A 27,008-nucleotide genomic window follows, 5' to 3' on the forward strand; every position below is an offset into this window, starting at 1 on the left:
CTCAGAGACGGCACTCAGGCCCTAAGTTTTAGCCCCAGAACCCTCAAAGGGGGGGCTGGGGCTGGAGTGTTGGCTCAGTGATAGAGCACTTGTCTAGCATATGCAGGGTACTAGGTTCAAGTCTCAAAACCACCCCAACCCCCCAAAAAAAATCAACAGAAAAACAAACTTGTCGGGCTGAGAAGGTGGCTCAGTGGTAGAAAGCTTACCTTGCATGCATGAGGACCTGGGTTCAATTCCTCAACACCACATAAGCAGAAAAGAAGCAGGAAGTGGCTCAAGTGGTAGAGCGCTAGCCTTGAGTTAAAGAGCTGAGGGGATAGCACCCAGGCCCAGAGTTCAGGCCCTATGACCAACCAAAAATTAAAAAAAAAAAAATTAAAAAACCTGTGCTGCTAGTGGCTATTGCTACCTTATTTGTATGGCACAGGTAGAATGAAAACTCTGTTACGTTGTCTTACAAGTGTTTCAGTTGAGTATTAGTAACTAAAGATGTAGATGCTAAACCGAGCGCCAGTGGCTCACACCTATAATCCTAGCTACTCAGGAGGCTGAGATCTGAGCATCGCGTTCAAAGCCAGCCCAGGCAGGAAAGTCCATGAGACACTTAACTCCAATAAACCACTAGAAAACCAGAAGTGGCTCTGTAGCCCAAGAGGTAGAGCACTCGCCTTGAGCTGAAGAGCTGAGGGACTGGGCCTAGGCCCAGAGTTCAAGCCCCACGACCTCCTCCAAAAAAAAATGTAGATGGGAGAACTCAGCACTATAGTTCTTTCTTAAGTCATAGATCTTAGGGAAAAAGGACAAACTAGGAATAGAGTAACTTCAGGAATGCAATTCTGACCTCAAAAGTGTGTGCTGGGGCTGCAAATGTAGCTTAGTGGTAAAGCGCTTGCCTAGCATGCATGAGGACATGTATTTAATTCATAGCACCACAAAGAAAAAATTGATAATTTGATGAGTAACAACAGACCTGTATGATTGGGTTTACCTGCCTATGCTAGGTACATAATGTTCAGAGCCTCTCCTATCTGATTAAAAGCAATTTGTGATCTTGTGCTAGGAAGCTAATGTCTCATAGCATCTTTTTGAGGGCTGTAATTGGTAAATAAATATGTGTAGGTACACAATTGTGTGTATGTATGTTTCTGTATAATATCTATTATTGGTTATCTACTTGGGTGCTGAGGACACAAAATTATCATTTCATATTAACTGATGGCTTTATGGAAAAATGCCTTGGTTATATTCAAGGCTGTCATCCCCTTGGAAGAAATTTATCAGAGATGTGATCCTCAGGGATTTCTCTCTGAGGAATAAATGAATTAAGACTCTTACGTGTATATGTCTTTGTTCTGATATGTGGCCCTTTGTGCTTATAGCTCACCCATCTTCATTCTACCATTAACTTGACTGGCACCTTGTAAAAATACATTTTGAGCTGTATGTTTGGGGGTTTTGATTGATTGGTTGGTTTTTGTTTGTTTTTTTCAGTACTATGTAAACTCAGGGCTAGGCTCTGCCATTTGAGCCACACCCTCAGCCCTAGAGTTATGTTTATAATTGTACTGGATTAAGGACACTGTTTCAAGGGTAGGCATGGAATTACAGATTTTTGAGAAATATAAGGAAAGCAAGTTTGACTTTTTGTGTTTATTTACATTAAGGTAAAAACTGGACCGTCTGGAGATAGCTAACTCGAAAATGGAACACACTGGCTTCTTTGAGAAATCAATCTTGCTCTTAAGTCACAAGAATTCAAATGAACTTGTAATTTAAAATTTTGCCCCGATTGTGATGATCTTCCTATGGTGTTTGAGTAAGCCTTTGAAGAGAGTGGTAGTCCTTGGGCAGGTATGAATTAAGTCATATCATTGTCAGCCTATGATTCAAAACATCATTTTCAACTGGCAGCATATGACTTCTGTAGCTAAATTAGTAAGGTAATCTGCAGTAATACTAATTTCATGGGCTAATAGAGTCTGTTCTGGATCGGAGTTTTTGCTTTTATATACCATGTTCTGAAATAAAGGCTTGTGGTTTGGGATCCATAAGATACTCAAAAAAACTGTATTTACCTCTACAGGCATTTCATTTGCTTCTTTCTCTCTGCACTTTGAATTGCCAAATTGTATTGAATTGCTTTTTGATCTCAATCCTTCAACACCCTTTCTTCCAGAAGAGCTTAAAGCAGCGCCTGGGTAAGAGTAACATCCAGGCACGTTTAGGCCGACCCATAGGGACCTTGGCCAGGGGAGCAATTGGAGGACGAGGCCTACCCATAATCCAGAGAGGCTTGCCAAGAGGAGGACTGCGTGGGGGACGTGCCACCAGAACCCTGCTTAGGGGCGGGATGTCGCTCCGAGGTTAGTGTTCCATGTATTGAGTGATTGTTAGGCCCTATCCCCTTCCCTTTTCTCTTGGGCTGCTTATGGGCATATTTGTTTAGCATCTTTAATCCTGAATTTATTACTGTAATTAATAACTTTTGAAATCACATTTTTAGTAGTGCTGCATGTGTTATCAATATCATTTCTGATAATGTGCAATGGTAAAGGCATAACAGGTAATTCATGTCATCTCCATTCCATTTTAAAACACCCTGCTGCTGCTTGAATCAAAGCACATTCAAGTTCTAGAAATAAGTGTTAAGAAATACATACTTAGCATGTGTGAGGCCCTGGGTTAAATTCTCAACACCAAAAAAAAAAAAAAAGGGAGGAAGGAAGGAAGAAATTTGTTGGTCTTGTGACCTATATCTTGACTAGTTATCTCTCTCTTTTTGGTGCTATAGCACTTACTATATCTTACTTTTTGGGCACTGTTATACTGTTCCTTGTGTAGTTTTTGTTCCCTACAAGAATGTTGAACATTTAAAAATCTAGCATAATGCTAGACATCGGGTTATTCAGTTACTTAATAAATGTATGTACTTGGTTAAATCCCTGCTTCTTTCAAAGATAGGCTTGTGTTTAGAATTGTTGAATAAAGAACAGCTTAACCTGTTCACACTCAGTGTGTAGCTTGCCCCACCCAGACTAAAAATTAACTGAATTAATTACTCATTTATTTAACCCTCACCGCCTTCCTTTGGTTAGAGTCTATTTTGTCTCTCTTGGATTTACCTGCATATACATTGTATGCCTCCTCTCCAAGGTCAAAACCTGCTCCGAGGTGGACGAGCCGTAGCTCCCCGAATGGGCTTAAGAAGAGGTGGTGTTCGAGGTCGTGGAGGTCCTGGGAGAGGGGGCCTAGGGCGTGGAGCTATGGGTCGTGGCGGAATCGGAGGTAGAGGTTAGTCAGCTACCAACTTCAGAGAGTAGCTCCCCCTTATTTCCCTCCCTTAATAACTCAGAGCCACCTTTCTGCACAGCTTCAAGTCACAGGCAGGCTTCTTTGTTTGTCTTGTTTTGTTTTTCAAAACTGGCTTATTTCCTAAATCCACATCCTAGTAGTATAAAAGGTCTCATGATTTTTCTAAGAATCAGTCAAGTGTATTTATAGAGCCATATTTTAAGTTGCCTTCTTCCAGGCTTTTGGAAGAATTTAAATTATCAAAATGACGAAGTGTTCAGGTGGATTTTACTTCTTTCTGTCTATGCTCTACTATACCACGTACCTACTCCACAGCTCAGAAATCTCAGTTTAAGTCAGGTAAAAAGCTAGGGCTGGGGATGTAGCTCAGTAATGAAGTTATTGATCAAGAATGTACAAGGCCATGATTTTGGTCCCCAGCATTCTAAAGAGCAAGAATAGAGAAGAGGGAAATGTACAAAGATGAAGCAGAATTTGAGATTGTTAAGAGACTAGGGGTGTAGCTTAGTGAGAGAGTATGCTTACCAAGCATGAAACCCTAGGTTCAATTCCCGGTTTTCCAGGGAGTTGGAGAGTCAGGAGAAGACCTTGAATACTGGCTCTGAACCCAATAAATCATAAAATATCTGTGAGGACCCAAAGATAGTACTTCTGATAAAGGTAGAACGTAAGGTGATATTGTCAGTGAGCCACCTGGCTGTTACAGATAATCTTACCTTTGTGGCCTTGACATTTGCCTTGTGACTTTATAGCTCCAATTTAGAAAAGACCTGAATGATGGTGGCAATGCCAAATCTCATGGGAGCTTTCTGACTTAGAGCAGCACAAGGAGAAACTCCCAACAATACCTGTTCTGGATGAGGGAGACTATTCTTAGAGCACCTGAGATTTACTTTGATTCTTTTAAAATGTGTGAGTGGGTCTTCTATAACATTGAAAGGATATTCCATAAAGATTTATTTGTTTCTCTGCCATTATATAGTTGGCTTCTTGAGTAAAGTGCAAAAAAATGTTTCCAAATTATCTGGACTTAGTTTCTGAAAGTGACATCACAGGGTGGGAAAGACTAAAATAGCTTTTCAGAAAACAATGTATTAAGTGAATTGAAACTACTTCTCAGATAACCATAATTGCCCTAATGCCTAGTGTCAGAATGACTGCTCACATTGTTCCTGTCAGAAATAATTCCTCAATCTTTAGACACATAGAATCAGTTCATTAGACTTCTTGAGGAGAGTTGAGATAACTTTCCAGAGGGTCTCCATTAAACCTTAATTTGAAAACTGCCCTTCTGTACTGCCTACCTGCCTTACTAAATGGGATTATTATCTATAATGTGATTTGTGATTGATAGTGGGTTTAAGTTACATGTCAATTGTTTTACCTTTTGGGGGGAGAAAAAAAATTTGCTGGGCATGGGGTGCAAGCCAGTAATCCAAGCACTTGAGAGGCTGAGGGAGGAGAACTAGGGTTAGCCTGAGCTAGATATTGAAACAGAAGCTTTCAAATAGCATTTAGTGATGAGCATGTGATAAGGGATTCATTATGTGTGCTTTCCATGTGTTGCTTTCTGCCCAGTGTGTTTCTTGTTTCTCCAGACTTCTCTTTGCCCTACCCTTCAGCTTTTCTCAGCTAGGCCCCACTACTCTAAGGGGCATTTGCTATAGCACCCATTAAACCTACTTGTAACTGTTGTCTTTTTTTTTTTTTCCCCTTCCTTGGGCCAGGTCGGGGTATGGTAGGTCGGGGAAGAGGGGGCTTTGGAGGCCGAGGCCGAGGTCGTGGACGAGGAAGAGGTGCCCTTACCCGCCCTGTATTGACCAAGGAGCAGCTGGACAACCAGTTGGATGCATACATGTCAAAAACTAAAGGACATCTGGATGCTGAGTTGGATGCTTACATGGCTCAGACAGATCCAGAAACGAATGATTGAAGCCTGCCTGCTTACCCTTCTACAAGAGACTTGTTAAAGTCATCACATCTGTAAATAACTTTGAGAAAACAGAAGATGAAACCTGATGGATGTTGGAAGGACCTATAATAGGCTATGGACTTTTACCTGCCACCAGTTTGTGCGTTTTAGTGTGTTCATTTTACTTTTTGATACTGTGTTATATGAAACTTTTTCTCTTGATTTGGTTATTTTTGGGTTGTGTGACTTACGTGTTTTATTTTCCCATTCTCCCAGAATTCTCTTTAAACATGAATGTTTTGGCTTTATGGGCAGAACACTTTTCCTACCTCTGCCTTCCCTTACATGTCATAAGCTATGGCATTCTAACATTTCCTCTGTTCATCTTTGTGCTCCCCTAAAGGTGTCCCAGAGAGCCTTGATTTCTCAATAGAATTCTGTTCTGCATCCTCACTAATAGCTTCTTAGAAGTATTAAGAAAAATACGAAGCTTACAAATGCAGTCTGTGTCAGAAGTGTCAAGTAGTTGGAGACATTGACACAGAGCCACATTGTGGCAGCTTTGATTTGATGGAAATTGGTGCATTGGCACCACATAGATGGTAATGAGTGTGCTGGGTTGTATATGCATAGTTTTTAACCCCAAATGAAAATTTTAACTTTTCCTTTTGGTTTTGTATCCTGCCCAAGAGGATTGGGTTGTCTTGTACCCTCAGTATAGAGGAAAAAGTCATTTGGTTTGACAGATATGGCAGAAGGGAAAGGGACGGGAACGTGATGACAACTCTGGGAGAAGGGGTTGAGCTATACTGCTCTCAGAGTGAAATGCAATTATCCTCACATGTTCCAAGCTATTGTTGGACTTATCTACTTGGATTTGTTTTACCCTCTCCCTTGAAGGTTTAAGTTCAACCATAATTGTCAACTTTTCAGTTTCAACAAAATCTTGCATTTCTAGTTAATTATAACATTGTTCTCATTCAACCAGGATTTTCTCTTTCATTTGTCAGTTTCTTTAAATTGTGATAGTCATTTTTTAATGATGTCTTGATCTATCCTTTGTATGGTTGAGAGTCCTTCTTAGTTGTATTAAAATTGAGGAGGAGAAGAGAAAATGAAAATTTTGCTTTGATTAAATTTTGCAGGAAGATTGTTCATCGTTGAAAATAATAGGCCAACACATTCAGCCTATGAGAAACTAAAGCCGGATGGCACTTGGACCCCAGCATTGTTTTCTTTCTGCTGCTTAAGAAAAAGCCCAGGGGCTGGGAAGGTGGCTCAGTGGTAGAACGCTTGCCTTGCATGCCTGAGGCCCTGGGTTCGATTCCTCAGCACCACATAGGCAAAAAGAAAAAATCTGGAAGTGGCATTGTGGCTCAAGTGGTAGAACGCTAGCCTTGAGCTGAAGAGCTGAGGGACAGTGCCTAGGCCCAGAGTTCAGGCCCCACAACTGGACCCAAAAAAAAAAAAAAAACGGGGCTGGGAAGGTGGCTCAGTGGTAGAGTACTTGCATGCATGAGGCCCTGGGTTCGATTCCTCAGCATCACATAAGCAGAAAAATGCTGGAAATGGGGCTGACACTCAAGTGGTAGAGTGCTAGCCTTGAGCTGAAGAGCTGAGGGACAGCACCCAGGCCCAGAGTTCAGGCCCCACTACTAACCAAAAAAAAAGCCCACCCCCGGCCATGTCAGTTACCATTGGGCTGCCTAGAACCATAAACTGTAGGGAGTGGAAGGGATGGAGATGGGCATGGGCAATAGGTAATAGCAGAGGACTGAGCTTGGACAATAAGCCCCATTTGACTTTTCTAGTGCTGGAGTGCAAGAATGGATTTTACCTCTCAACTGCTGTTTTTAATTCCAGCAAGGAACAGGCAGGATGGCTGGAATCTTATGCCAAAAATAGTGATCAAGGGGTAGTCTCAGCAAAGGAATGGCTGTAGTAACCCAGGCTGTCTTTTCCTATCTTGCTTGTGTATCCCATCTCATGGGAGAAAAGAAATCCCAAACAGGAGCACAAAGCCCTGGGTGCTGGTGGTTCATTTCTATAATCTGAGCTATTCGGGAGGCTGAGTAGGAGTAGTGGGGATCATGGTTCGAAGCCAGCCCAGGCAGGAAAATCATGAGACTCATCTCCAATGAACCACCAGAAAAACAGAAGTAGTGCTGTGGCTCAAGTGGTAGAGCGCTTCCCTTGAGCTGAAAAGCTGAGGGACAGCACCCAGGCACAGAGTTCAATCCCCACAACCAACAAAAGAAAAAAGCACATTGAGCCCAATAGCTGGTAGGGGAATTCCCTGTGCTCTTCTAGGAGAATCATGATCTCTGAACTTGGTATGAATTCTACCCATCCTCTCCTGGGGCTTGAACTCAGGGCTTGGATGCTGTTTCAGCTTTTTCACTCAAGCCTGGAACTCTACCACTTAAGGTACAGCTTTTTGATGATTAACTGGAGTCTCATGGTCTTTCCTGCCTGGACAAACTTCCAATCACAATTCTTAGATCTCAGCCTCCTGTATAACTAGGACTACAGGCACATGCCACCAGTACCTGGCTTCTAGCTTTATTTTCTAAGAGACAATTACTTTGAAGATGTAACAGTAAACTAGCTTGACTTGGATTTGTTTTTTTTTGTCAGTCACGAGACCTGAACTGTCTGGGCACTAATCCCTCAGCTCTTCAGTTCAAGGCTAGTGCTCTACCACTTGAACCACAGAGCCACTTCCGGCTTTTTCTGCTTACATGGTGCTGAGGAATGGAACCCCAGCCCCTCATGCATGCAAGGCAAGCACTCTACCACTGAGCCACCTTCCCAGCCCCTAGTTGGGTTTCTTGTCCAAACACTGACCCATAAGCTTCCAAGGCCCTTTCCCAGTTCAGGCCTCTTTCCCTAATAGAGGCCTCAGAAGCTTGGATCCTTTTCTGCACTGACATCACTTTTATCCCCTGGGCTTCTCTTGCCAAGGGCTAACAAGCAAGTTGCAGTTACCCTAGCTACCCCTTTCATGTTAACTTGTCCCAAAATAAGTCCTGAGCCTCTTGGGAGTTTTACCTTTAAATCACCAGAGAGAACAATGAAACCCAATGTTTTTCAAATGTACAAGACTAAAAATCACAGCTGGGTCTCAGCTCTGCTGACCACCATTCTCTGGTGATTAAATAACATCTACCTCCATTACTGAAGATTATGATCCCCTTTATCTCTGTGGACCCTTGGGCTCATCCTCAGGGAGTATTTCAGCATCATTTTGTCCTACAAGTGCCAGGGACTTTAGGAGCCACTGAAGCACATTAATACCTAAGAACACATACTCTGAATGAATGGCCTAAGAAACCATCTTAGATGGAAGTGACGCTGTAGCTCAAGTGGTAGAGCGCTCGCCTTGAGCTAAAGAGCTGAGGGACGGTGCCCAGGTTCAGAGTTCAAGCCCCACAACCGACCAAAAAAAAAAAAAACCATCTCTGAGGGAAGAAAAAAACATGGCAACATAGAGTTTCAAGATTTTTCACTATGAACATACAACAAAATTTACTTTCACTGATTTTAAGTGTACAGTTCAGTGGCATTGAGTACATTAATACTGTGCACAATAATCACTATCTCCAAAGCTTTTTCATCTTTCCGATACTGGGACTTCATAATAAGCAAAACTCTATTCTCCTCTCCTGTTCAACCCAGTCTACATTTTCCCCAATGCTGAGACTCCAAGGCCCCACTCATGCTATTCAAGTGTCCCTACCACTGAGCTACACCCAACTCCTGCTGTACATTAGGCCTCTGTAAGTACATCTTACACATTCAAGCTTATTTCATATAGTGTCCCCCAAATTCATGTCCTAGCCTGTATCAGAATTTCATTCTTAAATTCATTCCTTTTTTTTTTTTGGTCAGTCGTGGGCTTGAACTCTGGGCCTGGGCGCTGTCCCTCAGCTTCAGCTCAAGTCGAGAGCTCCACCACTTGAGCTACAACACTACTTCCGGTTTTCTGGTGGTTAATTGGAGATGAGAGTCTCTCAGATTTTCCTATCCGGGCTGGCTTTGACAGTGATCTGAAGCCTCCAGAGTAGCTAGGATTACAGGCGTAAACCACTGGCGCCAGGCAAAATCATTCCTTTTAAAGACTTGTAGGTATGTAGTTTGTTTACATATTTCCTGCCATTAAAAATACTCGGGGCTGGGAAGGTGGCTCAGTGGTAGAGCGCTTGCCTTGCACGCATGAAGCCCTGGGTTCAATTCCTCAGCACCACATAAGCAGAAAAAGCCGGAAGTAGTGCTGTGGCTCAAGTGGTAGAGCACTTAGCTTGAGCTGAAGAGCTGAGGGACAGCACCCAGGCTGCCACAGTTCAGGCCCCACAACCGACAAAAAATAAAATAAAAATAGTCTTTGGGGACTGGGACTGTGTCTTACGTAGAGTGCTTACCTAGCATTCATGAAGTCCTGGGTTCAGTTCCTCAGTACCACATAAACAGAAAGCCAGAAGTGGCCCTGTGGCTCAAATGGTAGAGCGCTAGCCTTGAGCAAAAGGAGCTCAGGGACAGTGCCCAGGCCCTAAATTCAAGCCCCAAGAATGGAAAAAATACTCTTTGGTGGAGCCCAGCGTCGTGACTCACGCTTGTAATCCTAGTACTCAGATTGGGTAGGAAACTCTTTATCTCCAATTAACCACCAGAAAACCAGAAGCGGAACTGTGGCTCAAGTGGTAGACTACGGGTCAACCTTTTTCAAAAAGGCCCAGGCCCTGAGTTCAAGCTGACACACACACACACACACACACACACACACTGAGTTCAAGCTCACACACACACACACACACTGAGTTCAAGCTCTCTCTCACACACACACACACACACACACACACACACACACACACACAGAGCCTTTCTGCCTTTCAAGGCCTCCAAAGAACTACAACTCCCAGAAAGCTCTACGTCCAGGCCTTTTTCAAAAAGGCCCAGGCCCTGCGTTCAAGCTCACACACACACAGCCTTTCTGCCTTTCAAGGCCTCCAAAGAACTACAACTCCCAGAAAGCTCTACGTCCAGGCCCTTTCCGCCGGCACTCTTGAAACTCCATTTCCCAACCATCCCAGTGTCTCAAGGATGCGCATTTCCCGAGCGCCCTCTCGCGGCGCACTTCGGCCGGCTGCAGTTCCCGGCGGCCTCCGCGGCAGGCTCTTGGCGGCTGGATAGTTCGCCATGGCGGGATCTGCCTCCGCCACTGTGTCCGGGGCAGGGACCCCGGTGGCGGGGCCCACAGGCCGCGACCTCTTTGCTGAGGGGCTTCTAGAGTTTCTACGGCCGGCTGTACAGCAACTTGACTCCCACGTCCACGCGGTCAGGTGCTCGGGAAGAAGGCTGGGGGCGGGGCCTCGCGAGCTAGCCGTGTAAGGGCGGGGCCGCAAAAGGCGGAGATCTAAGGAGTTCTAGTGGAGACTGAGGAATAAATATGAGGGCTGGGGGCGTGGTTCAGGTGGTGGAGAGCCTGTCTGGTAATCGCTAGGCCCTCAGTTCAAACTTCAGTTCGCCAGTACGCAAACTGCCTAAACGAAGAAAGGAGAATGGGTGGAGGTTGCCGGCTGGGGCCTGTGAGGCCGACCCGTCCCAGTACTTAGGTCAGCAAAACCAGTACCATTGTAAGCCTTTTTACCTCTTTGCAGAGAGAGCCAGGTAGAGCTCCGGGAACAAATTGATAATCTCGCTACAGGTAAGCGAGCATCCCTGTATACCAGAAATCCGCTAAATCGCTTTCACGACCTTTTTATTCTGCCAACCTCTGGGCTGTGTCTGTCACTTCCACAGCGTCAGAGCTGCCAACACTCTTCTTGAAGGAAAGACAAAGAAAGTGAAGGAAAGGTGTCTCTATCCCAAGAGGGCGCAAGTGCCTGTCATCCCATTATTGGCCTACTCTTGCTAAGAACAGGAGATGAGCCAGCAAATGTTTACTGTCTGTGCCTTCTATCCCCAGAACTGTGCCGCATCAATGAGGATCAGAAAGTGGCCCTGGATCTCGACCCCTATGTTAAGAAGCTGCTTAATGCCAGACGACGTGTTGTCTTGGTCAACAACATTCTACAGAATGCCCAGGTAATGGCTCACATCTGTAACCCCAGCTTCCCAGGAGACTGAGAGGATGCCAGTTCAAGGCCAGCCTAAGCAGAAAAGTTCAGAAGTACACATCTCTAAAATAATCAGCAAAAATACAAGGCTAGAGGTATGGCCCAAGTAGTAGAGTGCTAGCCTTCCAAGCATGAGGTCCTTAGTTCAAACTCTACTGCCCACCAAAATAGGAATTTCTGAAGAGTGATTGTTTGCTCTGCTTTATAACCACACAGTTTAAATCACCTCAAAAAATTCTTTGCAGTACTTGGGACTTGAATCTAGGACTTAATGCTTGCTAGGCAAGCACTCAATATTGGAAAAGGGGACTTAGTTGATAGATTCAATTCTCAATTTGCTGTCATTTTACATGTTTACCTATGACATTCTTAGACAGACCAAATCCAAGATACTTCTCAGCATCTGGTTGACTAAATGTTAAAGCCATTCACAGCAGTTACTAGAATCAAAATCTTCCTGTCTTGTAGGAACGGCTGAGGCGGCTAAACCACAATGTTGCCAAGGAAACTGCCCGCAGGAGGGCAATGCTGGATTCAGGAGTTTATCCTCCTGGTTCCCCAAGCAAGTAACAGAAGGTGGGGCTGTGACCCAAGTAGCACAAGTACTGTTTCCCAACTGCCTTGTTTCAAGACATGAAGAAGATTCCAGGAAACAATACCTGTTGATCTTGAGACACCAGAAAGGCAATTCTGGTTTCTTTTGAAGTAGTGATCCTAAGAACCCTCTGTACAGTAGGACTCAGGATCTGAAAGGACTATATTAGTTCTTGCTTCCTTCCAAAAATGAATCTTTACATTTTTAAGAAAGCTACATATTCACCTTTTTACATGCCTATAGTTAACCAGACTGGAGCGTCTTTTGTTAACATGCCTTGTTCCTTGGACTTGGGCAGCATATCCTTTACCTGTGATTTCTTTTGTTTACAGTGAAGAGACAGTCAAGAGTCAAGGTAAATAAATAACATAGGTCCACCTTCTGTTGATTGCACTGGCTTGAATATAGCAGTATTGTTAGGACCATTTAATTCAATAAATGTTTAAATATAGTATTCTAGTTTACTGATATGTGGAAGGGGTCCCAAGAGTCTGTACTTATTTCAAGATTCTTTGGCTAGGCACCAGCAGCTCACTGGTACCCACCTGTTTTCATAGCTACTTAGAAGGCTGAGATTTGAGGATCAGTTTGGAGGCAACTCAGGCATACAACCAAAGAGACTCGTCTCCAATTCTGAAATATTGATTCAATTAGTAGGGTGCCAGCCCTTGAGCTAAAAAGAAAGCTGTTGAGCAAGAGCACAAGGCCCCGAGTTCAAGCCCCAGTACAGGCACAAAAAAATACACTGTATCTCCACAACAAGAATACTAAGCTAGGGCTGGGAAGGTGGCTCAGTGGTAGAGCGCTTGCCTTGCATGTCTGAGGCCCTGGGTTCGATTCCTCAGCACCACATAAGCAAAAAGAAAAAAGCTGGAAGTGGTGCTGTGGCTCAAGTGGTAGAGCGCTCGCCTTGAGCTGAAGAGCTGAGGGACAGTGCCCAGGCCCAGAGTTCAGGCCCCACGACCAGACCCCAAAAAAAAAAAACTAAGCTTTTGGCCTAGTCATTGTACAAGCTGTAAATATTTGTTGGCAACTGAAGGCAATCTCTTTTGTAGCGTATCAAAAATGAGTAACAGTTCATAGTAAACAAATAATCATAGTTTCCATAGGAAAATGTGACCTGCTAACTACCTCCTAGCTTTCCATATTGATGCATCTCTCAGCCTTCTATAAACATTGCAGAACTACCAGTAATTAAAGGGTCTCCCAAATCCCTTCAGGCAGAAGTCTATATTTAATTCAGCTAGCTTGAGATTGTGTTCTTAATGTAAATAGTAAAAGACTAAGTATAATTCTCAAAGACTATAGAAAGACAAAGAAAAAAAGTCATCACAAGACCAGAAGCCCTACTAGGAAGTACTTTAATCGTTTTTCTTAGAAAAAAATTCCACTTAACAGTTCACAACATTTCAACAACAAAGTACTAGTTGAGAGGTTTGGGGGAATTAGGATTCTAGAGCAGTAAGAAATGTTGGTAACCTGCTTTATTATGATGAGTGGCATGGGTCATAAATGGGAGATTTCTGGCTGCTAAGCCAGTATCAAAACAAAGGAATGACCTATCTTTCTGTACAGTTTATTTTCCTTCATGCCATCTCCCTATCCCATAGAAAAGCCACCACATAAAACCCAGTAGCAGGTTGGTTAGGCTCCAGTCTTCTTGAATTAGAAGAGTGTGAAGGGAAGGTCACTCCTGAGTCTCCATGCTTTCCTCTTCCTCCCCTTGAGGTGGTTCTTCTGTATTTTCCTCCTCTTCCTCACCTTCCTTCTTCTCTGGTGGCTTCTCATAAGCCTTTTCTGAAGGTGTCACTATCACTCCATCCCAAGTAGATATTTCAGAAGCAAGATCTAAGAGGCGAAAGAAGGTAGTATCAGACAAACAGCCCAACAAACAAGTATGATATACACAGTAGAAATCCTAAGACGTTTGAGGAGTAAGAGCTGTCTGTAAACCAGAGTACCCTAAGAAACCCCTAATCTACTCACAGCTGGCATCACCCTCCTGGCCAAGGATCTTCCTAAAACCACCATGTGAGAGGATTCGAACGAGAGTCTGAGCTGTATAGCAGACCATGTCCTAAAGAAGAGCAAAATGATGATAACTTGGCAAAGAGGATCAAAGTTTTATTTGACTAACAAAAGTGCGAAAACTGAGACTACTTTCAATCCCAGGTCCTTAAGTACTTCAGAATTCCAAGATTCCGATCCTCTTAAGACCAAGAGTATTTGAAAGTGGGGCAAAATGCACCATTTCATAGCTGTCATACCTGCTGTTCCAGGGTCATGACTGTGTGCACTCTGAAGTTGCCACTCTCACAGGGGTCAGTGATACCCACTGAACCTGGCAGGAACAGTCCTGCAGCCAGAATCTGCAAGCAACGCCTGAAACACAGAAAGATACTTACAAAGTGCACAAAACAGCTTATAATCCAAATCTGAAGAAACTGGCTGTACCTGTATGCCACATTTAGGGCCAAAGGCTGCCTGGTGGGGTTATTCATCACAGCATAGTGCCCCTGGAAAAGAATTAAGTCTGGTAGGTATACAACCAAAATGGCAATTGTATATCCTCAAACAAACCATACAGCCATTAAGGAAAATTAGCCATTAAGGTCTAACCAAAATTTCCACAATTCTCCAGGAATCCTGAAATGGCTGCGCAGTCATCTATCATCACAGTAAAAGTTATAGCAGTGAAATTAATAGGTACTACCACTCAATTATTCATATAACAAACTCCTACTGAAGTAATAACTTTGAATTTTTTATTGGGTTATCTACCAAATTGCCTTTTGTCTTGGGGAGGAGGGAGTTGAGACAGAGTCTTGCTATATAGCGTAGGCTGGCCTTGAATTAGGGTTTATTGTATATTGTTTTTCTGATTCAGAGCCTTACTCTGTGTACTACAGGTTGGACTCAAAATTGTTAAGCTCCTGGGTGCTGATTTATGTCACCCAGAAGGCTGAGATCTGAGGACAGCAGTTGGATACTAGCCTAGACAGGAAATTTCCAAAAAAGCCAGGAATGGACTGTGGCTCAAGTGATAAAGGGCTAGTCTTGAGCACAAAAGCTCAAGTATAGCATCCACGCCCTGAGTTCAAGCCCCAGGACAGGCACAAAAAAAATAAAAATCAAGCCTCCTGCTTTTTGCCTCCCAAGTGCTAATACTATAGATGCGCAGTACTACACAACAGCTTCAAAGTTCTTTCTTCTGTTGGTAATGGGGCAGGAGCTTAAACTCAGGTCCTAGATACTGTCTAGGCTTTTCCACTCAAGGTCGGTGCTCTACCACTTGAGCCACTGCTCTACTTCCAGTTTTCTTCTGGTTAATTGAAGATTAAGACTCTTACTCCATGGCTTAGTGGTAGAGTGCTTGCCTAGCATGCATGAAGCCCTGGGTTTGACCCCACAGTACCACATACACAGAAAAAGTCAGAAGTGGCACTGTGGCTCAAGTGGTAGAGTGCTAGCCTTAAGCAAAAGAAGCTCAGGGACAGTGCCCAGGCCCTCAAGTTCAAGCCCCAAGACTGGCAAAAAAAAAAAAAAAGTCTCAGCCTTTGCTGCCACAGCTGACTTCAAAGAATGATTCTCAGAACACAGCCAGCCTCCTGAGGAAACAGGGCCACCAGCTTGGGCCACCAGCACCCAGCTCTAGGTTTCTTTTTTTTACTAGTTTTTTGACACAGGGTCTCCCTGTACAGCCCAGTCCAGCCTCATACTTGAAATAAGTCCAGCCTCATACTTGAAATGCCCCTACATCAGAGTGTTAGGATTATAGACATGTTATCACCAATGCGTGTCAGAATTGCTATTAAGCTTCTCCAACTTGAGGTAGGTTTCAGGGTAATTACTGTCAACAGGCTGAGAGGAACTCCAATTGTTCTTTACTTACGAGTAGGTCAAGAATCCAGGGTGTGAGGGGCTCAAAACCAGGAAAACGAATCCTTAAGTCCTTTAGCAGTCTGATGAGAACTTTAACTCTGAATAAAGGAGAGACACAAAAAATAAAAAGAATATCATGTATTTCCACATTGAGCCAGAGTTGAAACCATTTACAGAATTACACATCCTCTTTCAATCTTAATGTGAATCACAGCCAGAACAGTTCTTTCAGTGGAGTATGGGTGCATCCTGCAATTCACTTCAGTTACAAAGGTTATCTTTTTTTCTGTTCTTTGACACAGGGTCTTGTGTATCCTGGAACTCACTATGTAGCCCAGGATAGTCTCTATGACATCCTTCAGCTTCCATCTCTACAGTGCTAGAATTACAGGCATGTACTACCAAACCCATTCAAGAAGGTTTCCTTTTTCTTTCCTTTTTTTCTTTTTTTTTGGTGCCAGTATACCAGGGCTTGAACTAAGGGCCACATGTTCTTGCTCAGCTTTTCACACATAGCTGTTGTTATACCACTTGAGCCACGCCTCTAGTCCAGCATTTTGCTAGTTAATTGGAGATGGAGTCTCAGACTTCTGGTCAGGCTGACTTCGAACCTTGATCCTCTAGGTCTCAGCCTCCTAAGTAGCTAGGATTGCAGGCATGAGCCACCAGCGCCAAGGCTCAGAAAGGTTTTCGTCATACCAGTGATCAGGGAGAGACTCACGTGGACTGAGAAGCATTTTCCTCAAACCAGCGGGCATGTCTGATGGCTGCTAAGGCACTCTGCAACACCTTGATATCCACTAGAAGACAAGTATGACAGGCCAAAATAAAACATTCCTATTAAGAAAGCAATTTAATGCCACAGTCCAAAAACTTGGAAAGAAGGTAGGCTAAGAGCAATTCTTTAAACCATCTAAAAATTGTCCAAAATTTGCTACTTCTCCTCCAAACAAATATAGAAGCATGCAAGATCCATTATCTTTTCCAAAAGCCTACTACATCCCCTTTAAATATTTCTGCAGTCCACCAGTTTCTTGGCCATTCTATCTTTGAAAATTTCAGGGCTGGGCGCTAGTGGCTCACGCCTGTAATCCTAACTACTCAGGAGGCTGAGATCTGAGGACTGAGGTTCGAAACCAGCCCGAGCAATCCAGAAGACTATCTCCAATTAACTGCCAAAATGCCATACTGGAGGCATGACTCAAGTGGTAGAACAGAGTGAAGAGTCCAAGCAAGAATACAAAGCCCCAAGTTCAAGCCCAGTACTGGCACAAAAAAGAAAAGAAAATTTCACTAGGAAACTTGTAAATCTTCTAAATTACAGGGAATGAGCAAGTTAGGGCAAATTTAAAATATTTAAATTTCCAAAAAGTTTCATGTGGAACAGCAAACAGCTAAAGTAAATGTAACAAGAAAAGTACTATGTTTTAAATTTTCCTCTTGTGAGCAGTGGAAAAAAGACTCACAATGGAGCTCTGGGTCCAGTTTTCGGAGATTGGGTGGCACTGTTGTTATGAGAATTTTCACTGTGGCATCAGAAGAACTGATTTCAAAGCCAGTTTCATTGGTCAGCATGGTCAAAACTGAAAGAAGAAAATAACCAGCTTTTACCTCACATTTTCATTAAATCACCAGTTTTACTCCAGAGTGGGGGAAGAGAAAAACAGATTCTTTTTCCTGAAGGAAAGTCTCACTATATAAGTAGCTAATGTTCCTCCTGCCCCACTATACCCATTTTACAAGCAGGTTTTGATATTCTTTTATGTTGGGCTTTTAAAAAATGAGAACTGGTAATATAGCTAAATGTTAAATACTTGCCCAGCACATGTGAGGCCCTGGGTTTGATCCCCAGAAATATAAGAACTTCAGTAAGCATTTAATAGAATACAAAACTTTACAAAGGAAACCAAATTGCTAAGTGCTGGTGGTTCAAATCTATAATCCTATCTACTCAGGAGGTTGAGATCTGAGGATAGCAGTTTGAAGCTAACCCAGGCAAGTAAGTCCATGAGACTCTTTATCTCCAATTAACCACCAGAAGTGAGGCTGAGCCTCGAAGTGGTAGAACACTAGCTTTGAGCACAAGAGCTCAGGGACAGCACCCCCTGAGTTCAAGACCTACAACCAACAACAACAACAAAAAGGAAACCAAGCCAATTCTGACCACTTGAAGCCTCTACAAAAAAACTGCATTTACTCTTCAATCTAGCCTGACTAGACTTTGTTCAAAGTACACGATGATACAACCCAGCTTCCACTGATACTGAACAGTTAACACAAACCTTCAGAAGGATCTTGTGCTCGTAGGCTTTCCACAACTTTATTTCCCAGGGCAGCAACAGCTTCCACTAGATAGAGAACACAGTGAAGGTTATAACAATCCATTTATGAAGAGACTTCTATGTATCTCTAAACTAAATACTCATTTCTGAAGTAAAGGCATGTAATAGAATAAATTATAAGGAGAGGACAAATCCTGGTCAGAGGTTCAAGAGACCGATAACCTCATGTCTTCTTTTTCTCTTTTTGCAGTAGTAGGATTGAACTCAAGGCCTTTGCATATGCTAGGGCAAATTCTACCATTTGATCTATATACACCCAGACCCTGACATTTCAAGTCAGTAGCGTGAATTGGGAGCTGGATAATTCTTTAGAGATGAGAGGTATCTTGTATACTGTAGGATATTTAGCAATATCTCTGATGGTGTTTGAAACTGGGTGCTGTCTCAACTTTTTTGCTCAAGGCTGACAATCTATCACTTGAGCCACAGCTCCATTTCTAGGTTTTTGGTGGTAAATTAGAGATAAAAGTCTCATGAACTTTCCTGCCTAGGCTTCAATCTAGGATTCTTAGATCTCAGCCTCCCTCAGCTAGAGTTACAGGTATGAGCCACCAATACCAACCTATCCCTTGACTTCTATCACTTTTTTTTTGGGGGGGGGGGGCAGTTATGGGCCTTGAACTTAGGGCCTGGATACTGTCCCTGAGCTCTTTTGCTAGCACTCTACCACTTTGAGTTACAGTGCCACTTCCAGTTTGTGTGAGTGGTTAATTGGAGATAAGAGTCTCACGGGGACTTTTCTGCCCAGGCTGGCTTGGAACTGTGACCCTTAGATCTCAGCCTCCTAAGTAGCTAAGTTTACAGGTTATGAGCCACTGGCGCACAGCTTCTATGGCCTTTTCATGCCAGTAGCACCCCCTAGTTAAGACAACCAAAGATGTCTGAACACTGCCAAGTATCCTATGGGGAGCAAAATCACCTCCAGTTGAGAAACACAATCCCACTACAGTACCTTAGGCTATACATTCTTTAAAGTATACATTGCCGAGTTTGTGTTCCTTATCACCTCAACACATTGTCTTTCAAACATACCTTTTCACAAAAGTCTGGGCTATATAAATTTCTTAGACCTCAAACCCACTTGTGTCCCATTTAATGGTCAGAAAGATGGGCTGGGGAGTGGCAGAGTGCCTGCCTAACATGCACATAGCCCTGGGAGTGGGTGGGGGAAGGAGAGAAAAAAAGAAAGACATAGGAAGGAAAACTCACAGGTTGGCAGAATCTTCAGTATTACCACTAAGTCAGCCACATTGTGTCCTGTAGTCATTGTTCCCTTTTTGTATGATCCTACCTGTCGGACTTCTTCAATTTGCTGTTGGAAACAGGATTCATTTCAGGAAAAAAATTAGAAGAACAAAAGTGTTATTTTTCTCAGAACTCTTATCAATACTGCTTTTAATTACGCAGATTTGGAAGTAGCAACAATGAAACAATCAAAAGCCTATTCTAACAGTGATAAAGATCTTGTTCAGAATCTCACTGTACTTTTGGGCTTGGATTCCAATAAAAGATAACTGAAAAGTTAACAGAGGCCAAGAAAGCTTCCACATTACCAAGGATGCCCTTTCTTAGTACTGTGTCATCAAAAAAAAACTCACCACTTCAAATGTCCCTGGAGCTACAATTAGATTGTCGATCACATTGTTTATTTTTGTCACCAGAGAAAGGATAGAGGCCTGAAAAAAAACATGAAGCAAAGATAAAAAAATTAAATGCAAGCCTGTAATCCTAGCTATTCAGGAGGCTGAGATCTGAGGCTCACAGTTCAAAGCCAGCCTGGGAAGGAAAGTCCCCATCTGTTAGACTCATCTCCAATAAACCACTAGAAAATCAGAAGTGGCACTGTGGCTCAAGTGGTAGAGCGTCCGCCTTGCACTGAAGAGTTGAGGGATAGCGCCCAAGCCAAGTTCTAGCCCCACAACCAACAAAAATAATAATAATTAAATGCAACTTCTCTAGAGTATATTTTCCCCTAATCCTTTTTTATACTAATTTAGGGCTTAGATAACAGTTCAACACTGCTGGTCTTGAATATATCAGAAGAAAACAACTATTTGACACCATTACTAGATTCCCCTCCAAAAATATGAATTCATGAGCAAGGTGCCAGTGGTTCATACCTGTAATCCTACTACTTGGGCTGAGATCTGAGGATCATGGTTTGAAGCTAGCCTAGGCAGGAAAGTCTATAAGACTCTTATCTCCAACTAACCACCAAAAAGACAGAAATGGAGCTATGGATCAAGTGATAGAGCACTAATCCTGAGCAAAAAAGCTCAAGGACAGAACCCACACCTGAGTTCAAGCCCCAGGACTGGTACCAAAAAAGCATAATCTGTTCATATATTCATCTCCATCTCTATCTCCACCTACAAGAAGGAAAACAAATGCCCAGTGGAGTTTAAGATCTGCCATTCTTGCTGGGGATCACAGTCAAGGCTCTGACATTCTAGACAAGCTCTCTAACACTGAAGTTCAGTAAAGATCAATAACCTCACTAATATTCACGTTTTACTTTCAGGCATCTATTACTGACATACCAACTAACTAGTAGGCTCAAGACCCTGAGTTCACATCAGTACCACCAAAAAATTTTAAAAACTAGCCTGATGCCAGTGGTTCATGCCTGTAATCCTAGTTAAAGAAGATACCTGTTCAGCAGAATTGGGAGCAAGGTCCTGATTCCTCTTCAGCAAGGCTTCACTGAAGGAAGTTTCATCAGGTGCTGGCTTCACCCGAGGAAAGGCCATTTCACACTAAATAAGAAATACTATTTACCAAAATAATATACAGGAGATTTTTTTTTCCTGCTACAACTGAAGAAAATTTAAAACAGAAAACTCTACAGTAGCCAGGCGCCAGTGGCTCATGCCTGTAATCCTAGCTACTCAGAAGGCTGAGATCTGAGGATAATGGTTCAAAGCAAGCTCAGGCAGGAAAGTCTATAAGACTCTTATCTCCTATAAACCACTCTGAAAACCAGACTTGGTGCTGTGGCTCAAGTGGTAGAGCACTAGCCTTGAGCTGAAGAGCTGAGGGACAGCACCCAGGCCCAGAGAGTTCAAGCCTCACAAACCCCCCCCCCACACACACAAAATGTTCAACAAGAATACAAGCTACAAGAAGAATCATAATTAAAGCTCTCATTACCTTTACATGAAAAGGTAGGCAGAGATACAACTAATTGTCCAGAGCAAAGATTACAAATCATGTAGCCAAGGAATTATGTCCTCTACCCTGCCTACATTATTTTCACATATAATGCAACACAGTTCATTCACAATAACTCTTTGGAAGGTGGATGGACAAAGAAAGCTTGAATTTGATCAGATGGATACATGCATGTGTGTATGTGTGTGTGTGTATATTCACTGAACCCCAATGTGTATACAATATATGTTAAAGATAGAATTAGGAGCTGGAAATGTACCTTAGTGGTAGAGCACTTGCTTAGCATGCTCAAAGCACTCATGCAATCCTCAGCACCAAAACTAGACAACAAAAAATTTAAACCCTAATTCCATTCACAAATCCCTTTTCCAACTCCAACTACCCTTTGACTTGATAAAGCGGTCTGGGCTCCATTTCTACATCACTAGATAAACAGTGGCCAGTGAATTCATACATACTAACCCAAGGTACTCACCAAATAGAAATCAAATGGGATATGTGGCACAAAGGGCCTGAACCTAAAATATAAAAAAGTCAAAATTATTCACCAGACATCAAGTGAGCTGTATACAATGCACCAGCAACTTTGGAAACATGTCTGTCTTCAGAATAAAGTACTACTCTATTTTCATAGCAAAGTGGAGTCTAATTTAGCAGGAGATAAATTTAGCTGATAAATGTTTCTAAATCATACTTGGATTTCACAAAGTCAAGTAACATAGGCCACTCCAAATGTTCTCAGACTGAAACTAACCAGTACAAGATGCAAAGAAAGGAAAGGAAAGGGGGGGGAGAGAGAGAGAGAGAGAGGGAGGGAGGGAGGGAGAGAGGGAGAGAGGGAGAGAGAGAGAGAGAGAGAGAGAGAGAAGCACTCACCCGCCTCCTGGGCCTCCTCGGGAACCAAAGCGCCCGCCACGACCCCGGCCTCTGTCACCCCTAGAAACGCAAAGATTTTATTTTGACCTGAGGAAAGTAATCGCCACCACACCTGCCATAACATTTCAAGTTGGCTAACCACCATCACTCTTAACTTCTCCACTGGAGAGGGGACGCCACTGCTCAGATCTCCCACTCCAAGCTATGCCAGATCCTCTCCCAGGACATCCTAATTCAGGATTTATTCGCAAACTCACCAAGTAATGACTGGGTTCAGAGAGAGGCCACCCAAGAAGTAACCGATACCCCTGAGCCCACCAATCCTACCGCTCAGAGACTAAGGAACTTCCTTCCCATTTATACACTAACGCGGTGTAACTTTTTTTTTTTTTTAATCTCGCCAACATCAAGCACGGGAAGAATGCGCCATGTTCTGGCCTTCTCAGTCTCAAAGGGTGCTCCTCAGGATGCCCCCTCATCCCAACTCCGCAGACCCAGGAGTCGAACCCGCCCCGCCTCCCCACGGCTGGGCCCCAACCCGTCCCAGGCCGGTGCCCCGCCAGCGCCGGCCTCCCAACTACAGGCCAGAAGTTTCCAGGTTTGGGGCCAGCCGCTAGATCCTCAGTCCTCGGCCTTACGATTCCTTTCCATTTTTGGAGACGCCTCCGGCGCACCTCAGTCCACTTACCTCATGGCGCCCTCACTCCTGAACAATGGAGACCGTACCAACCGCCTCTTTCTTAGCAGGACCAGACTACTGGAGAGGCGACTTGCCGGCGTGTCCCAACAAAACCCGGCGCGATTGGCTCCCACCTTGAGCCAATAAAAACGCCTACTGTGTCAGGAACCGACCAATAACAGCAGGGCAGCGGGTTTAACCGTAATGACGTAAATTGTTCGACGAGTTACTAGATGGCGCTTGGTTATAAGGTCAGAACCACCACCGTGTTGAGAACCTTCTATAGGAATCACAAGAAAGAAAGTATCCGGGTAGCAGAGTGGCGCAGCGGGAGCGTGCTGGGCCCATAACCCAGAGGTCGATGGATCGAAACCATCCTCTGCTAGTGTCAACTTTTTTTCATATTTTCAGATGAAATGTGAACAATTTACACTTCTCCAGTGAATACTAATTTTCTTTCCACCCTTCTGAACTGCAGCCTTGGTACGTACATATGCGTAAACGTGTTAATGCGTGGATATGTAAGTAGAAGATGACTAGCTACTGAACTGTTTAGAGAGATGAGAGGGAGCAGAAAAAAAAGAGGGAAAAAGAATGGATGGTGAATAATTCAGAAATACATGAAGATGGAATAAGGAATTTCAGTGAAAGTTGATGATAAATAGAGAGTTGGGAGCAGGTAAATAGAAAGCAGTATTTTTTCGGATTAAAATGTAATATAATTACATCTGAAATGCTATGGTGAGCCCCCTCGGTGAAATTAATGCATACTAAAAAATGAATTACAGGAAAGTAATACAAGCACTATTGAGGGTACCAGCGGGAATGGAGCGGGTAAGAATGTGGCAGAAGAGGGGAAAGAAGTAAGGGAGATGGAGGGGGTGAGTTTGAAGCCGATGCATTGCATACATGTGAGGAAAGTCCTATGAAACTCTCCCTCGCATAACTAATCTAAGCAATCGCGGGATGGAGGCATGGCTCCAGCAGTAGAACACCTTCCTAGTAAACTCCAAACCTTGAGCTCAAACCCCAATCCAGAAAAGGAGGAGGGGGAAGTGGGGAGAGGAGGAGGAAGGGGAGGAGGAGGAGGAAGGGGAGGAGGAGGAGGAGGAAGAAGAAGAGGAAGAAGAAGAGGAAGAGGAAGAAGAGGAAGAGGAAGAGGAAGAAGAAGGAGAAGGAGAAGGAGAAGAAGAAGAAGGAGAAGGAGAAGGAGAAGGAGAAGGAGAAGAAGAAGGAGAAGGAGAAGGAGAAGGAGAAGGAGAAGGAGAAGGAGAAGGAGAAGGAGAAGGAGAAGAAGAAGGAGAAGAAGAAGAAAGAAGTTTAGCAGCAGCTTTTGTCACCTACAAGGCAGGCTAAACGGAGGGGAAAGGGAAAGTCTTGCAATGTATGCTAACATCTATGTGTCTTGAAGCCTGACACAGGACAAGCTGGGAAGAAAGGAAAACACTGAGTGGTGAGAAACTAAAAGGCAAATTTGGGACTCAGGAAACCCAAGCAAAGCTGGCTCCAGCCTGTAATCCCATTTACTCTGGAAACTGAGATCTTTGGGTTAAAGTTTGAAGACAACCTACGCAGACATATCTATGAGACTCCATCTCTAACCAGCAAAAATGCCAGACTGGAGGTGGGGCTCAAGTGGTAGAACACCAGCCTTGAAGGGAGAAAGCTGAATTGGTACCAAAGTGGGGGGGGGGAAGAAGGAGAGGGGAAGGGAGAGGAGGAGAGGAGAGAGAGAGGGAAAGAGAGAGAGAGAGAGAATCTTCTTCCCTCTGACACCTTCAACAGCTAAATGTTGATAAAATAATAAACTGGGATAGACTCTATCTGCATTTACTTTATATTATTGTTGTTGTTGTTATTATTTTGGCCACTGTGGGGCTTGAACTCAAAGGCCTAGGCTATGCTGTCCCTGAATTTTTTTATTCAAAGCTAGTACTCTGCCACTTTGAGCCACAGGACCACTTCCAGTTTTCTGGTGGTTAATTGGAGATAAGTCTCACAAACTTTCATGCCCAGGCTGGCTTTGAACCGTGGTCCTCAGGTCTCAGCGTCCTGAGTAGCTAGGATCGCAGGCGTGAGCCACCCACCTGGCATCCTGGGTTGTATCTGCATTTAAATGCATCACATTACTTTCCCTTTTCTTCCTCCTTCTTGTCCTCTTTTGCACTGATTAATATTTATTATTCCACCCTATTTCTGTTAACTGAAAGTTACTGTACTCTTTCTCTTTTAGTTGTTACTCTAAAAATTACAATATACATCCTTCCCTTAATAATTTTAGTTGAGAGAGGATCTCATTATTGAGTCAGGCTTCCTAGTCCTAGGATTATATGAATGACATGCCATGCTCAGTAAGCTCCTTGTGAAAAGTATAGGAATAATTTAATGTCATTTACTGATATTGCTCTCTCTTCAAAATTATACAGTATTGCTGTGTGATACTTGTATTTTGTTGATTTATAACTTGCTAATGAAGAAAGCATAGATCTTAATTGTGAATGCACTTATACTTTATCACCACCTAGGTTAAAATACTTAACTGTGTGTGTGTGTGTGTGTGTGTGTGTGTGTGTGTTTTGCTTGGGGTTTGATTTCAGAGCCTTGAGTTTGCTAGGCAAGTGTGTGTGTGTGTGTGTGTGTGTGTGTGTTTTGCTTGGGGTTTGATTTCAGAGCCTTGAGTTTGCTAGGCAAGCACTCTACTGTTTTGAGTCATTGGAGTCAGGCTGCTAGTAAAATAAAAATATTTTTATTACCTCAAAATCTTGGCTCATGGGGCTTGGCTCAGTGGTAGGCTTGCATGCCTGAGGCCCTGGGTTCGATTCCTCAGCACCACAGAAGCAAAAAGAAAAAAGCGGGAAGTGGCGCTGTGGCTCAAGTGGTAGAGTGCTAGCCTTGAGCTGAAGAGCTGAGGGACAGCGCCCAGGCCCAGAGTTCAGGCCCCACGACCAGACCCAAAAAAAAATAAAAAATCTTGGCTCATGCCTGGCATGAGCCAACCTATATTAGCTACTCTCAAGAGGCTGAGATCTATCCTAGCTACTCAGGAGGCTGTGATACTAGTGCTATGGCCCAAGCTGTAGAGTGCTAGAGTGCTAGCCTTGAGCAAAAGAAGCTCAAGGACAGCACCCAGGCCCAGAGTTCAAGCCCCAGGACTGGCAAAAAAAAAAAAAAGGCTGAGATCTGAGTGTCCTGGTTCAAAGCCAGCTGGGCAGGAAAGAGAAAAGTCCTTGAGATTCTTATCTCCAATTAACCACAACAACTATACAGTAAGTGGCACTGTGGCTCAAAGGGGTAGACCACTAGCCTTGAGAGAAAGTGCTCAGGGACAGTGCCCAGGCCCTGAATTCAAGTCTAACAACTGACAAAAACAAAAACTGGCTCATAGGGCTGGGAAGGTGGCTTAGTGGTAGAGTGCTTGCCTGGCATGCATGAGGCCCTGGGCTCAATTCCTCAGCACCGCATAAGCAGAAAAAGCCAGAGGTGGTGCTGTGGCTCAAGTGGTAGTGTGCTAGCCTTGAGATAGGTGAAGGATAGCCCAGGCCCAGAGTTCGGGCCTCACGACTGACAAAAAAAAAAAAGGCTCATAAAAGCTAAAGGATAACACTCAGGCCCTGCATTCAAGCCCTAGTACCAGTTCACGTGCGTGCATGTCTACATAGACACATACACACAAAATTGTTCATATTCCTTTGCCCTACAGGCAACAACTATTCTGGTTTCTATTATCACATGCTAGTTTTGAGTTTCACATACATTATATGGGATATTTTCTCTCTTGCTTTCTTTCTCTGCCTCATCCAGGGGTTGAACTCAGAACTCAGGGTCTGATCACTCCTGAGCTTTTTTGCTCAAGGCTAGCAATCTACCACATGAACCACAACCCCACCTCTGGCTTTCTGGTGGCAAATTGGAGTCTCACAGACTTTCCTGCATAGGCTTGCTTTTTTTTAATTTTTATTTTTTTTATTGTGAAAATACTGTACAAAGGGGTTACAATTACATGGGTCTGGTCGTGGGGCCTGAACTCTGGGCCTGGGCCCTGTCCCTCAGCTCTTCAGCTCAAGGCTAGCGCTCTACCACTTGAGCCACAGCATCACTTCCGGCTTTTTTCTTTTTGCTT

The 27,008-nt window shown here is 43.6% G+C and overlaps 3 protein-coding genes and 1 non-coding gene across 5 annotated transcripts in view; 3 read left to right on the plus strand and 1 right to left on the minus strand.

The window, feature by feature from the left end:
- Chtop (chromatin target of PRMT1) overlaps positions 1-6,348 on the plus strand; it is a 20,731-nt gene extending 14,383 nt beyond the window's left edge. Inside the window, exons 2-4 of the mRNA XM_013015206.1 lie at positions 2,185-2,366; positions 3,157-3,294; positions 5,043-6,348. Coding sequence (XP_012870660.1) covers positions 2,354-2,366; positions 3,157-3,294; positions 5,043-5,248 — 357 coding nt within the window. The 5' untranslated portion in view covers positions 2,185-2,353 and the 3' untranslated portion in view covers positions 5,249-6,348. The remainder of the gene's footprint in view (positions 1-2,184; positions 2,367-3,156; positions 3,295-5,042) is intronic.
- A 4,009-nt stretch (positions 6,349-10,357) lies between these two features.
- On the plus strand, positions 10,358-12,392 carry Snapin (SNAP-associated protein). Its single transcript, XM_013015205.1, has 4 exons — positions 10,358-10,566; positions 10,885-10,931; positions 11,193-11,311; positions 11,812-12,392. Exons 1-4 carry the CDS (start codon positions 10,424-10,426, stop codon positions 11,911-11,913), a joined length of 411 nt encoding a protein of 136 aa, XP_012870659.1. The 5' UTR covers positions 10,358-10,423; the 3' UTR covers positions 11,914-12,392.
- Positions 12,393-13,280: 888 nt separating this feature from the next.
- Positions 13,281-22,984, minus strand: Ilf2 (interleukin enhancer binding factor 2). 2 transcript variants are annotated; one of them, XM_013015204.1, is made up of 14 exons: positions 22,898-22,984; positions 22,210-22,269; positions 21,809-21,851; positions 20,814-20,918; positions 19,761-19,838; positions 19,372-19,474; positions 18,103-18,168; positions 17,287-17,403; positions 16,542-16,620; positions 15,831-15,918; positions 14,393-14,454; positions 14,206-14,320; positions 13,925-14,015; positions 13,281-13,786 (listed from the first exon to the last, which is right to left on the minus strand). In XM_013015204.1, the coding sequence occupies exons 1-14, from the start codon at positions 22,900-22,902 to the stop codon at positions 13,626-13,628; spliced, it is 1,173 nt and encodes a 390-aa protein (XP_012870658.1). In that variant the 5' UTR covers positions 22,903-22,984; the 3' UTR covers positions 13,281-13,625. The 2 variants fall into 2 exon arrangements, with proteins under 2 accessions (XP_012870658.1, XP_012870657.1); XM_013015203.1 differs by having other exon boundaries at positions 13,283-13,786; positions 14,206-14,454.
- A 217-nt stretch (positions 22,985-23,201) lies between these two features.
- Positions 23,202-23,273, plus strand: Trnam-cau. The gene has a single exon. It is a non-coding gene; the product is annotated as a tRNA-Met (tRNA).
- Positions 23,274-27,008: the final 3,735 nt, after the last annotated feature.

Source organism: Dipodomys ordii, unplaced genomic scaffold, assembly GCF_000151885.1.
Source record: "Dipodomys ordii isolate 6190 unplaced genomic scaffold, Dord_2.0 Scaffold26, whole genome shotgun sequence".
Classification (NCBI taxonomy): Eukaryota; Metazoa; Chordata; class Mammalia; order Rodentia; family Heteromyidae; genus Dipodomys; species Dipodomys ordii.

Coding starts and splice junctions, on each gene's coding strand:
- Snapin (XM_013015205.1), top strand. CDS start 10,424: ATGGCGGGATCTGCCTCCGCCACTGTGTCCGGGGCAGGGACCCCGGTG. Junction 10,567..10,884: donor TCCCACGTCCACGCGGTCAG/GTGCTCGGGAAG, acceptor ACCTCTTTGCAG/AGAGAGCCAGGTAGAGCTCC. Junction 10,932..11,192: donor AATTGATAATCTCGCTACAG/GTAAGCGAGCAT, acceptor TTCTATCCCCAG/AACTGTGCCGCATCAATGAG.
- Ilf2 (XM_013015203.1), bottom strand. Junction 19,475..19,760: donor CTCCAGGGACATTTGAAGTG/GTGAGTTTTTTT, acceptor TGTTTCCAACAG/CAAATTGAAGAAGTCCGACA. Junction 18,169..19,371: donor ACTGAAGATTCTGCCAACCT/GTGAGTTTTCCT, acceptor TTCTCTATCTAG/TGGAAGCTGTTGCTGCCCTG.